General features: G+C 43.2%; 1 protein-coding gene across 3 annotated transcripts in view; it reads left to right on the top strand.

The window, feature by feature from the left end:
- The first annotated feature begins 1,612 nt into the window (after nt 1-1,612).
- LOC134612696 (immunoglobulin superfamily member 1-like) overlaps nt 1,613-13,988 on the top strand; it is a 78,489-nt gene continuing 66,113 nt past the window's right edge. The window contains exons 1-2 of one of the 3 annotated variants that reach the window (XM_063457120.1): nt 1,613-1,779; nt 2,028-2,180. In XM_063457120.1, the coding sequence (XP_063313190.1) occupies nt 2,111-2,180 (70 nt within the window). In that variant the 5' untranslated portion in view covers nt 1,613-1,779; nt 2,028-2,110. Of the gene's footprint in view, nt 1,804-2,027; nt 2,181-13,988 lie in introns of all 3 variants that reach the window. The other 2 variants (XM_063457118.1, XM_063457119.1) reach the window with 2 other exon arrangements.

Here is a 13,988-nt window from a genome sequence, read left to right as displayed (position 1 = left end):
ATCAGGACATCCCCTACACACTCCACCCCCTGTGAACAAACTTGGTGGACCCTGGGACCCAGACCTTGAGCTGTGTAAAGGGCCCCCAAAAAATGGAGCTGCTTCCCGTTCTCCCAGAACATTGATTTTTGTGACCACAGTTACAAAAAGCCTCCAGAGAGCCTGTTCTACACCAGACCAGTGGAGCCAGACTGCAGCTAGAGCCCATCATCGTCCTCATCTGGTTGTAAGTAGGCAATCTAGCATATTATTCGTGGCACTAATCTCTAATTTTCCTCACATTAAAGAAACACTATAGTCCCCAGAACCACTGCAGCTTAATGTAGTGGTTCTGGTGTCTATAGCCTGTCCCTGCAGGCCTTTTAATGTAAACACGGCGGCACTCCAGCACTGGCGTTAGTTAACATGGCAGAAAAATAATTGGAAAGGGTTAGGGGGGCTACTAATAAGGATAGGGGGAGAGGGGTAGGGGTAGGTAGAAAAATAATTGGAATGGTTTAGGGGGGCTACTAATATGGATAGGAGGAGGGGGGAGGTAGAAAAATTATTGGAAGGGGTTAGGGGAGTACTAATATGAATGGAAGAGGTAGGGTGGGTTCTAATATGCATGGAAGGGGCTAGGGGGTACTATAATGCATGGAAGGGGTTAGGGGTTACTAATATGCATGGAAGGGGTAGGGGGTTAATATGCGTGGAAGGGGTAGGTGGGGTTCTTTTGTGCATGGAAGGGGTAGGGGTGGTTCTAATAATCATGGGAAGGGTAGGGGTGGTTCTAATCAGGAGGATCCCGGCGCTGTATCCGGGTAAGTAAAACCCCTTCCCTGTAGTGACCCTTTAATGTTATTATTTAATCATTTATATAGCGGCTGCAAATTCCGTAGCGCTGTATAATGGGATAAACAACTCCTAGTTTATGGAATAAGAATATACCCGGCGAGTAAAAATGCTATCCCCCCCAGATTTTTGGGGGTTCCTATGCCCATGTATGTTGGCACTATGTAAATGCTAATAACCATTACACTAATTAACTATATGAACTATAATTAATGAAAGAAAAATCAAAAAGGTTATTCTATAAAATGAATCCCTATTATTCCTTTAGTCTGCATCTTTGCCCTACGATGACTCAATGTAGATTGAGCACTATGAGCCCATATGCAATATACCCATATATTGGCTTTCCCACATTATGTCAGCAATAGCATTACATGGGAAAAAATCCCACACTTTGCAATATGAGTAAGAGCGTGCTGATTGGATGGCTAGTAAGCCTATCTATCCGAGTGCTCTGATTGCAAAGTCTCAAGACAGCAGTGAAATAGCTCAGTGGCTAATACTCAAGCTAGAGTATCTGAAAGGCACATTAAATAATTAAACAGCATGCAGTTGCCCATGCAGTTATATATGTATATATATTTATGTCTCTAAATGTCATGCACGTGTGAACAGTGTGTATGTCTTAAGAGGTTTATCAGTTTTTTCTTAGTGTGTATAGTTAATGTGTTCATCATCATTGTATATGCTAAACATTTGTATGTGTCCCATACAAATTCCTGCTAAGTTTCGTTATGGCTCTTCCCTTCCTGTTTTGTTCCTAAGACCAGAGCTAAGCAGCCAGCAGGAGATTCCTTTAAACAATGATTCTTCTCCAGTCTTGTCCAGCTGCTGGCTGTAGTCCCAGCTTTGTAAAACGGAAAAGGGTAGTGGCCATCAGACATGAAAGCCCACGATTCAAAGCATTTTTTAAACAACTTTCTGCGTGGCCAGCACAGATCTCAGGTAAGCTGATCTTGAATACTCAAGGTATTAATGTATACCCACATTACAGGATGAGGTTATGTAGGGCTATTCAGCATATTGCATACATACTTATTCTGATTGTTTCTTTAGCCATATTTTAGGAGGAGCTTAAATATACAAAACAAAAAAAAAAATGAATAACTGAATAACGATGAAAAAATGACATTAAAAGTCAGATATAAAGAGATTTACTGTCTTCCTAATAATCTGCTCTTCTCCATTTGTAGGATCCTGGGAAGCTGTGTGCCCATTGTCTATGGCACGTTCCGGCCCTCTTTGACTGAGCTGGATAGGAGATACTTATTTTGCCATGAACTACATCATCCCAGGATTCTGCTATCTCTTGGTGTATCTGCTGAGGAAGCACACATTGAGTCAAGGTCTGTGTTCTTGAGTTTACATTAAAAGAATGGATTGTACAACTAATCTAATTTCTCATTTATGTTAAAACAATTCTCCAGTACTTACTAAATTTAAAATTAAACTCCCATATTGGGATATTTACAGTAATTTCCAGATATTTGATAACTTTTAAATAGAGCAGTATACAACCACTCCAAAAAAAAAAAAGATACTACAATGTAAATAATTGACCCATCATTTATTTTAAACACGAAACATGTTTGAAACAGAGATATTTTGGAAAATGAGATAGAAAGAGTAAAACCAGGACAGTCCTATTTGACATTTACTCTGTATATGCAACCATGTTTATTACTCTGCTGTTACACTTTCATCTTTCATGTTCTAGGTCAGGGGTAGATGCCAAAGTAAACCATCAAAGTCACTTATGGGTGCTGTCTCTATTTTTTTTTTTTTTCCAAGTAGCATTCATTTATTCTGAGAATGTTGTTTTTGCTATGGGAGTGTGCAGTGGTTGCTTTGTGAGGTTTTTTTTCATGACCTTTGCGTGGTGCTGTATATATGTGTTTGGGATGTCTATGGTGTTGTCTAAGTGTATAAACAGTCTTTGTGAAGTTTTGTGTGTTTTTTTTGTGGCATTTTGCTTGTTTGTGGGCTGCCTGTTCTCTGTGTGTATTTATAGTCTTTATGTGTGTGTGGCTGTCTGTGGTTTTATGTGTATGTATATGAACTCTTTGTGGCATTGTGTGTATGTGGACTGCCTGTTGTGTTATATATGTGTGTGGACTGTCTGTAAAATGTGTGTATATGGGTTGAATGCAGTATTTATGTGTGTATGTGATGCGGTTTTGTGTGTACGTGGGCTGTTTGTGGTATTATGTATTTTTATGCAAGTTGTTTGTAACATTGTTTGTGTTTATCTGGGCTTCTTATTATGCTATGTATGTGAGTGTGTTGAGTGCGCTGTTTGTGATGTTAATTGTGTGAATGTGGGTTGCTAGTAATAATTGTACGCTTGGTTAAGGCATGCCTCTTATGGGATGTGATTACAGGGCTGTGTACTTGTGTGTTATATGTAGTTTTTGTTGGTATTGTTGTTGGGGGATGTTTGCAGAGGTGTTGTGGGTGATGTCTTAATTTCTGTATTAAATATTTATTAAAAATGTAATTATTCAATTTTTTATGCCCTTACTTGGTGGTCCCTTGTGATCCAGTGGTTGCAGGTCATGGTCTGCACCTTCTGTGGGTGCAAACTGATTGCTCATCTGTCTCTTCTCTGGTGCTTTTCCAGCCAGTAAAAGCATTGCCATGAGAACTTGCAATAATGCTCTGAATCACGGAGAATCGTCTGAGCACGAGGGAGAATTCGATATGGTATCTACACCAGTTGGGGGAAAATAAAAGTTATATTTAATTTAAAGTTAAATGGAGGCTATATAAATGTTACATTTATATAAAAGGCAATTACTGCATGTTTTATGTACATGTACCAAATATTTGCTTTATATATTCCAGTGGTTCCTTGCACTCGAGCTGTATTAAATAAAGTGGTGGGTGCATACAGCCTGGGTCAGTAAGTATAGACATTTCAATGGAGAAGCTTGCACTCACGGTCTTCAAATTGTTTAAAAAGCTAGATTTCATTGAAAAACATGTTTATAAATATCAACGTTTCAGTCCCCGTCCGGGACTCTCATCAGGATCAAATCGAAATGAAACTTTCACTTTAACTCTTGGACTGTTCCCTTTTCTAACCCCAAAGGCAGGGCCGGACTGGGAACAGAAAGCAGCCCTGGAAAAAAATTATTTCAGCCCTCTAATTCATTGTGTCACATAGTATGCTTGTATTGTTTATATGTATGCACTTTGAAGAAGACTTTTGTCTTACCTGCAGCCCCTCGCTCTAGATGATCCATGGGTGTTACAGTGCTATAACCACCACCCTCGAGGACGCTCCCTGTCCTTTGTGACTGGCTCTCCTTGGGGACAATTCTTTAAGCAGGGAAACACTCCATGCCAATATCAGCATATCGGCATCAGTGTGTCAATTGTATAATTTCAGAAAATATATATATATATTAAAAGAATGTCCCACATTAATAAATCACACTTGTTCAATGGCACACACACACACTGACTACAGAAAAGCTCACTGACACAAAAGAGCTCACTACAGACAAGCTCACCGATAAACACAAAAGCTCTCTGACACATGCACAAGCTCACTACAGACAAGCTTACTGCCGTACACAAATTCACTGACATTCACTCAAGCACACTAGAGACAAATTCAGTGACAAACACAACCTAACTACAAACAAGCTCACCACACACACACAACCTCTCTGACTAACACAAGCTTGATAATGACAAACATAGAAGTGCTCTGACCCACACAAGCTTACTGACACACAGAAGCTCTCTGATACACACACAAGCACACTACAAGCTCACTGATACACACACAAGCACACTACAAGCTCACTGATACACAAGCACACTACAAGCTCACTGACAAACACACAAGCACACCACAAGCTCACTGATGCACACTACAAGCTCACTGATATACACAAGCACACTACAAGCTCACTGATACACACAAGCACACCACCAGCTCACTGATACACACACGCTCTCTCTCACTCACTCTCTCACACTCTCTCATTCTCTCTCCCTCTCTCACACTCTCTCCCTCTCACACTCTCTCCCTCTCTCACACTCTCCCTCTCTCACACTCTCCCTCTCTCACACTCTCCCTCTCTCACACTCTCCCTCTCTCACTCTCTTACTCACTCACTCACACTCTCACACTCTCTCTCACACTCTCTCAATCTCTCTCTCTCACACTCTCACACTCTCTCTCACACTCTCTCAATCTCTCTCTCTCACACTATCACTCTCTCTCACACTCTCTCTCTCTCTCACACTCTCACTTTCTCTCTCACTCTCACTCTCTCACTCACTCTCACACTCTCACACTCTCACTCTCTCTCACACTCTCTCTCACTCTCTCTCTCTCTCACACTCACACTCACTCTCACACTCTCACACTCTCTCTCTCACACTCTCACACTCTCACTCTCACTCTCACACTCTCTCTCTCACACTCTCTAACTCTCTCTCTCACAGTCTCTCTCACTCTCTCAGTCTCTCTCACTCACACTCTCTCTCACACACTCTCTCTCACACTCTCTCTCTCACTCTCTCTCTGTCTCTCACACTCTCTCACCCACACTCTCTCTCACCCACACTCTCTCTCTCTCACACTCTCTCTCTCACACTCTCTCTCTCACACTCTCTCTCTCAGTATCAATCATACAATTACCTGTCACTAGCAGTGTGGATCCTGTTCAGCTGCTTCCTGTACTTCCTCTTCCTGTGTGAAAGTTCACCAGGCTGAGGCTGGTGGGCGGAGCTCCAGTGCGGGGGCTGGATCCTACCAGACAGGCCGTGCAGAGGAGCTGGCAGTGTGGGAGACTCTCTCTCCTCCCTGCTGGAGGTGGCTGCCACCTCTGACTGTGTAGCAGCCACTTAGGTAATTATCTGCCCCAGCCTCACACAAAACCTCACAGGAGGGAAAAATGTGTGAAATGCTGCACTGCCGGCCCCAAGTCCACCAGCCCACCGGGAAATTCCCTGGTATCCCGGTGGGCCAGTCCGGCCCTGCCCAAAGGCATCGCCTGCATCTTAGATTCGTTAAGCCTGTAACAGGAGAACTTACGGTACTCCTGCAGTGTGGTGATTAGAGATAATAGGGATGTAGTTGGATTCGTAATTGTCAAAAGGACTTCGTCCGTAAACATGCTCAATTTATGAGTTGTGAACCCTATCTTAACTAACGAAATAGCCCTGTTTTTCCTAATTTGAATAGCCAGTGGCTCCAAGCCTAAAACATAAAGGGGTGGAGACAATGGGCACACCTGGCCGATGCTGTTTGTAATGGTGAATGCTTCCGCCTGGAAGCCCCCATATGCCACTCTCTCTCTAGGCATGTGGTACAGTGCTCTAATCGAAGCAAGAAAAGCATCTGGGAAGTAAAATTTCCACAGAGTCACTTTCAAGGAGTTCCAGCTTAGATAGTGAAACGCTTTCTCTGTGTCTAGAGAAAACATGAGCCCACCAGTCCCCTCTCTAGCTATCAAGTCAACAATGTCCAGCACCCTTCTTGTGTAATATGTACCCTGCCTACCCATCACAAAACTTGTTTGCTCAGGATGAATTAGCTCAGGGAGCACTCATTTCATTTGATTGGCTAAAATCTTTGCAAACAATTTGGTGTCTGAATTGAGTAAGGATATAGGCCTAAAATTTTTACAGCATGTGGGTTTTTTCCAGTATGGGGAGGGTCATCACTGTGGCCGCTATCATATCCTGGGGTAGTTTGGAGTAATAGGAGCAAACAGTGGGCAATCTTTTCCTTATATGTCTTATAGCATATGATTGGCAGGCCAACTGGTCCTGGTGCCTTGCGTAGGGGAAGGTTGTCAATGGCCAAATTTATTTCCTTAATTGAAATGGGGGCCTCCACGTCGTCTTTTTCAGTCTGTGAAAGAACAGTAGTCTCAATGGAGGCTAGGTACTCTGCAGATTCTGCCATGTGTCACGACTACTAGTGTGGTCCAGCATGCCGAAACTTTGTAAACATATACATAGGCAAGAAAAGGAAAATAAAAGGACAGAGCTTAAACCGGACCTTAGAATGGCCGGACTAATACGCTAAAGACAGAGAATGGTCAAAGAGAAAGCCGAGGTCAAGGAAGCCAGAAAATACACAATACCGTTGACACAAGCCAAGTCAGGGAAACCAGAATTCAGAATAACCAGGAAAAAGCCAAGATCAGGATACTAGGAAATCAGATTCACAAAGATAAAGCACTCTCAGGAAACCAGGAACAGGAAACCAAGACAGGGCAAGGTACTGGGGTGAGTCAGGGATTTAAATATCCCTCTCTATGCTATGATTGGTCAGAGGGCAACCTCTTACCCCAAAACGTGCGTGAGCGTTGACGTTGTGACGTCACACGCACGTCAGTATAAACTTCGGGGGCGGAGCTAGAACTAGAGGCGACCACGCGGTCAGCGCCATTTTGGATTTGGGCGCGACGCCCGGAAGATGTGGGGAAGCGGTTGTCGGCTCGCCGACGAGCAGGTAAGCTCGTGCTGTCGGCGAGGCTGTGCCGGTCAGGCACGGGCGGGCCGGCAACCGCGACACCATGGTGGCTTGTGTAACAAAACCCCTCATGGCTTGTAGTAGTTATGGTGGTTTTGTCCCTTCTCACCGTGGTTATGTGTGGATCCCGGTACCAGCATTGTATTCCAACCAAGAACACACACCTAGACTCTGGTTACCCTGGGACTATAGCCCCTGGAGTGCATTACCTGTTAGAAACTCAATTTCTGCAACTTGAATAATAAAACACTATGTCTGGCCCTTTAACTCTGTTGGGAAAGAATCTGTACTTTTAAAACTGGCACTTCGGATACAGCCGAAGTGCCGAAGTAGTCGAAGTGCCCGCCATTTGACAAACGAACGCGTGGCGGCGACCATTTTAATTTAGCCGAACGCGCTCAGCGGTGTTTTGCCGTCGAGTTCATGGAACAGTTCATGGAGTCGAATGCCACAGTAATATTGCTATATGTACGAATGGCACATGTTCGTGCATTTGAACTGTAATGAATAGACCGGCCACACAGCTCATATCTCTGGAGCTGTTTTGGGCATGAAAAAATGAGTGCGGTTGGTCAAAATGGGACTTCCAGCTAACTCCCGAACGGCTGAATGGATTCAAATGAAATTTGGATATGTTGTTCCCATAATTATGCTGTTTCTAAAAATTTATGCGAATATGATGTGTAATTTTAAAGTTATACAAGTTGTGTAAAAAGTATGTTTTTTCACTTGGAAATAATTGAGTTAATACAGCCATTAAACTCAATTATCTCCCAAGCAGTGGGGAGGCATTTGCTGTAATGAATGGGAGTGTTTTACTGTGTGTCTGTAAATGATTGGTTGTTACCTTTGAGGATTCAGTGCCCAACAAAGTCCATGTGGGTGGTAACCTTGTGGGAAAAACTGTATAAAAGAAATGCCCCTTGCACTCAATAAACCAGATCTTCTTACCCTCAACTTGTAGCCTTGTCTCTTGTTGTAGGGAACAGCTATACCAGCTATATCACTACTAGCTCTTATAAGAGCTCTCTTCAGCTATGCTGCTACACTCTCTGTAAGGTGAACCCCAGCTATACCCTCCTGGAGGACCTTGAGTTGGAGCTCTGCCGTGGTCTCCAGTACTGGGAAGGAGGACGCCCAGATGGTGGATACCCCCCACTCCATAGGGGTAACCGTCACAGCATGGTATAGGGTGCTATCTTTGGTTAAATTATATAGTTCGCCATAAAATAATGCAAACTCATTCCTAATGGAGTGATTAGTTTTTCTTTTCTGCTCGAAATGTTGGATTGGATTCTGGTTTGCTCTTGTTAATCTTTTTTAAATTTCGCCACCAGCATTTTTCCCACCCCGTTCCATTGAGAATAGTGGTACATTTTCATTTTTTTTTTTAATGTAAAAGCTTGTGCATTTTAAATTGGCCTCCAAAATGTTTGCTTGGAATTTTTGGATGTCTTCCCTATTTTGAGTAGTGGGATTACGCAGCTTGGCGCTGTGCAGTACCTTCAGCTGTTGGGACCATTCCAACATTTGGCCCCGGGCTTGTTAAATGAATAATCCTCTCACAACCACCTTGTGTGCCTGTCATACTGCTCCCTGGAAACTCTGAGTGTAGCCATCTTAGTTCTTTTAGCATGTCACAATGATGGGTCATGTAATTACATTGTAGCACAAAGCGGTAGAATGAGTTATACAAGGTATTAAGCATATAAAGGTTGGTTTGCAGTGCAGGTTCATATACTATTTATACCTCCCCCACCCCCCCACCCCACGCTGTGCCGCTCACTGTAATAAAAAAGAAAACAAACAAAAAACTAGCAACTAGATGGTAACCTACAGCCCCCTCATGACCTAAATTTAAAGATCACAGTCCACCTACCATTCCCCAACGCTGGATCTAATATATTTGAAAAATAAGTGGTGGGGGACATGGTGTCATCACGTGCACCTGCTTGTGGGCATTGGTTGGAGGACTTCTAAATTGGGGGTAGACTATCTGTCTATTAACTAAAATATATGGGCGGGCATCCTAATGTCTCCCTCTGCAAATTTTATTCCAGAATAACACAACACGGCAATTAAAATTAATAAAAATAAATAAATGTCCCACTGGACGCCTCCACACATACACTGGGTACTGCTATGCCACTTGTAACAACAGGAGCACATGTTCACGGGAGGAGGGTGGCGAACGGTGAACCCATGAAGGGACATAACTGGACGTACGGTGCTATGCAGGGATTAGTGAAACTCCACCATAGAATACCGCTCAGGCACATTTATACATGCTTGAGACATAATGGCACTAAGCACCTGCATCTGAAAGATACCAGTCGATATTCACATAACTACACGACTGTTAACATGCGTGCCTTATACTCTATTATTGTGATTTTAATGCAAGACGGACCGGCACGTCCTGTTAAAAGTTTAATGATGGGTTGGGAAATGTTGACCCCCGCAACTCTGAAACGACAACCAAAAGGGCATATAATAATAATAATAATAAAAAAATACATTAAACAGAAAACAAAAGACACACAACACCGGGACTGAGGGCAGACCCTCTTGTATTGACTACCTTTTCTTTCCCTTTCCTTTCCCAAACTCACTTAACTTCTCTCCCTCACAAACCTTCCTGCTACAGGATATATTAACCCCATAACTGGATGTTGACATACACCAGGTCTATCACGAAAAACTTACAATTCACGTCTCTAAGCAGGACACAATTCGAATGAATAGATACATCCTTGTGGCAGGAATCTATGCATTGCTGCTGTAATCTTTATGTGAAATATCAATGTATTCAAGCACTGTTTCAAAGTTTAATTGTCAGCATTCAAAATGTTTCACAATGTATCTGTATCAGACCTTTACAAATGTATCTCACGAAGGCCTGTGAGCCCTACTCCCTTGTCAAACTCATTACAATAAAACCTAAAGATTAAAAAAAAATCCAAAAATTTTGCATAGTGGGAAAATCCCTTTAAGTAGCATCCCCATAGTATGTAAGCATAATCTGAGCACTCTGACCGATATCGCATAGCATGGGACAATTTCTTGTGGAACCTTCATGTCAGAGCACTCTGATTGGTTTGTTTACAATATCAGTCAGAGTGCTCTGATTGGTTAGCTTAAAAGCCAGCCAATCAGATCACTCTGATTGGTTAGTTTATAAGCCAGCCAATCAGATTGTTCAGACAAGAAAATCCCACTTACTTAGTAGAACAGGTGCCGAGATACAATACAGAGTTCCATAAGATTTCAGAGCTACTCCGGTCTAGAGTATTGTGCCTTCCTGGCTGCACCTGCTCCTAAGTTGCGAACAAGTCTGTGTGGCTCGGGAGACATGGGTTCAAGGGTCAAAGTACAGTGAGTACAGTCTTTTATGAGAGGGTGAGAGTTAGGGAAACTGCTGCCTGGATAGGTGACCTGAAGGTCTGTCACACTCAGGTTCTAAACCCCTAATGGTAGTCCACATATATTACATAGAGTTGCGTACAATACTTAGACCTAGATAAAATATAGAGATACCTAATTTCTAATATTCAGAGATGTACAATACAGGGATAACTATACTAGCAAGTCTTGCAGCTCAAAAACCTTTATGTCAAGTCTGAGCAGCAGCAAACAGATTTAAAAGATTGATCCCAGAACTCACAGCTAGCAAGTCTTGCAGCTCAAAAGCCTTATGCTGAGGTAGCATCTCTGAAAGATTTTTCCCACTCTCCCCATGGTACTCACTACATTTATTGATAGTTCAAATCACCTGGTCTTCCAAACACACCAATTATGTCTAACATCTTCTCCTGAAATGTAACACCTCCATTCCCACACCACAGACTAGTTAACCATTCACCCCTCCACGCTCTCCTATCGTCCTAGCTGCACTAATTATTAATGTACGCTACTATTTTTCTGTTTCACCCTCACTTCTCTCATTACTCTCTCATCCCATGTAACTCCCCCTTTAAGCCCTCCTTTCATTCTGCCCTCTGAAATGCATGATCTATGTGCAACATAACTAAATTTACTTATATCCATGACGTATTCATCTCATGCTCCCTACTTACTTACTTTAACTGAAACTTCTCTCTCTCCCTCTGACACAGCTACCCCTGCCTCATTATTCTATGGTGGTCTACAGTTTATGCACATGCACAACCCAAGACAGTCTGACAGTAAAGGTGGCAGTGTAGGGTTTCTCCTTTCTCCCCACTGCTCCTTCATACAACCCCCCCACCCCTTCCCTCTCTTTCACCTCCTTTGAAATTCACTCAGTTCGCTTATTTAAAGCCATACCTGTAAACATTGCAGTTATTTATTGGCCTCCAGGTTCTTCTCGTCTCTTCCTTGACCATTTTGCTGCCTGACTTCCTTATTTCCTCTCAAGCAATATTCAATCCCTAATTCTAGGGGGTTTCAACATTCCCATTAACCCACCCTTGTCCTCACTAGCCTCAAACCTTACTTCAATCACCTCCTCCTTTGGGTTATCGCAATGGGCTAATTCATGTAGCTGGCAATACCCATGATCTTATTTCTTCAAATGCATGCTCGGTCTCCAATCTCTTTAATACTCCATTTCCTCTATCAGACCACCACCTCCTATCATTTGTTCTCGAGTGCCCCTACACCCAAAACCCTCAACCTAACCCCCAGCAACTCAGGAAAGATTTGAATTATCTTGACCTTCAGCAACTCTCCATCCCTACCTTCTCCTGTCCCTCTCTGGATATCTCCTCATATAATGCTACCCTCACCTCTGTCCTTGATGCTACTGCCCCACTCCAAGCAGGCTTCTCAAGGAAGGTGCGCATTCCACTGTGGTACACCAAGTCAACGCGCTACCTGCAAAGATGCTCCTTTTCATCTGAACGCTGCTGGAGGAAGTCTCATACCTTGTCAGACTTTTTACACTATAACTTTGTCTTGAGCTCATAAAGTGTGCCCTCAACCTTGCTAAACAGTACTACTTTTCCTTTCTCATTAGTTGAAGCTCCCGCAATCCTAGGTATCTCTTTAATACTTTTAACCCTTTTCTTCGCCCTGCTGTGACCACCCAACAAACTAATCTTTCAGCTGATAGCTTTGCATGTTATTTCATTGACAAGATTAAACAGTTAAGGAAATAATTCTCCCCCCTCTATCTCAACCTTACTTGGACCATACCATCCCTACCCTCCAAGACTTCCCTCCAGCTACTAAACAGGAAGTGGCTGTGCTTCTCCTCTCCTCTCGTCCCACCACCTGTCCACTTGATCCAGTACCTTCCCACCTCATCAGAGCTCTCACCCCTTGTCTTCTATCATGCTTAACACACACTCTAAACTGCTCTCTTTTATCTGGTGTTGTCCCTGCTCCCCTTAAGCATGCTACTGTTGTACCCATCCTAAAAAAAAGCCGTCCCTAGACCAGTCTTCCACTTCCAACTATCGTCCCATATCCCTGCTTCATTTTTCCTCAAAACTTCTAGAAATGACCTAATCACTGTCAAATCCAAAAGACACTACTCCATACTAATTCTTCTTGACATCTTTGTTGCCTTTGATACTGTTGATCATGGCCTCCTTCTCCTAACTCTTCATTCTCTTGGTCTCTGTGACACAGCCCTAATCGGTTCTCCTATCTCTCCCAATGCTCCTTTAGTATCTTTTTTTCCAACAGCACCTTCTCTTTTCATCCTGTCTCAGTCAGATTCCCTCAAGGTTCAGTTCTTGGTCCCCTTTTGTTTGCTCTCTCTATACTGCCTCTCTTGGCAAACTCATGGATTCTACCACCTGTACGCTGACGACACCCAGATATATCTCTCCTCCCCTGACCTGCTGTCCTACAACATGTCACCAATTGCAATTCTTCTATCTCTGACTAGGTGTCCTCCCGCTTTCTGAAACTCAATCTCTCTAAAACTGAATTTCTTATTTTTCCTCCTCATAACACTGATCCTCCTCCTTCACTCTCCTTGCAGGTTGATGGTACCTGCCTCACCCCATCCTTTCAAGATTGCGATTTTGGTGTCACTTTTGATCCTGGCCTCACCTTTGTGCCTCATGTCCAGTCTGTTGCTAAAACCTGTTGATTCCAACGTAAAAACATTGCCCGCATACGCCCCTTTCTCGCATCGATTACTGTAATTCTCTCCTAATTGATCTCCCCAGAAGCCGTACCACCTCCACACCCCCCTACAATCTGTGGTGAATGCTGCTGCCACGCTGATCTTTCTCTCCTGTCACTTCTCTCACACCTCACCTCTCTGTTGATCCTTACACTGGCTTCCTGTCAAATAAAAAATACTAACCCTTACATATAAAGCTCTAATCAATGCTAACCCCTCTTACATTCCTTCACTGATTCATAGGTATGCCCCCTCTCTGTCTCTCTGCTCTACTGGTAACCTTCCCCTTTCTGCTGCTCGCTCCTTACTGCAAATTCACGCCTGTAAATTCTCACGGGCTGCTCCTTTCCTTTGGAACAGCTTGCCTACCCCTGTCAGACTCTCTCCTCGTCTTCAATCCTTTAAGAAGTCCCTCAAAACCCATCTTTTCAGGAATGCTTATGGCCTCCAAGAGTAACTTATATCTCTCAAACCTTCCTCTCGCTCTCTCCTATAGGGCCACAGTCCACTCTTACCTCCAGTTCTGCTACTTTC

This window comes from Pelobates fuscus, chromosome 5, assembly GCF_036172605.1.
Source record: "Pelobates fuscus isolate aPelFus1 chromosome 5, aPelFus1.pri, whole genome shotgun sequence".
NCBI lineage: Eukaryota > Metazoa > Chordata > Amphibia > Anura > Pelobatidae > Pelobates > Pelobates fuscus.
Note: the sequence above shows the minus strand (reverse complement) of the source record. Positions and strands in the feature narration are given on the sequence as shown.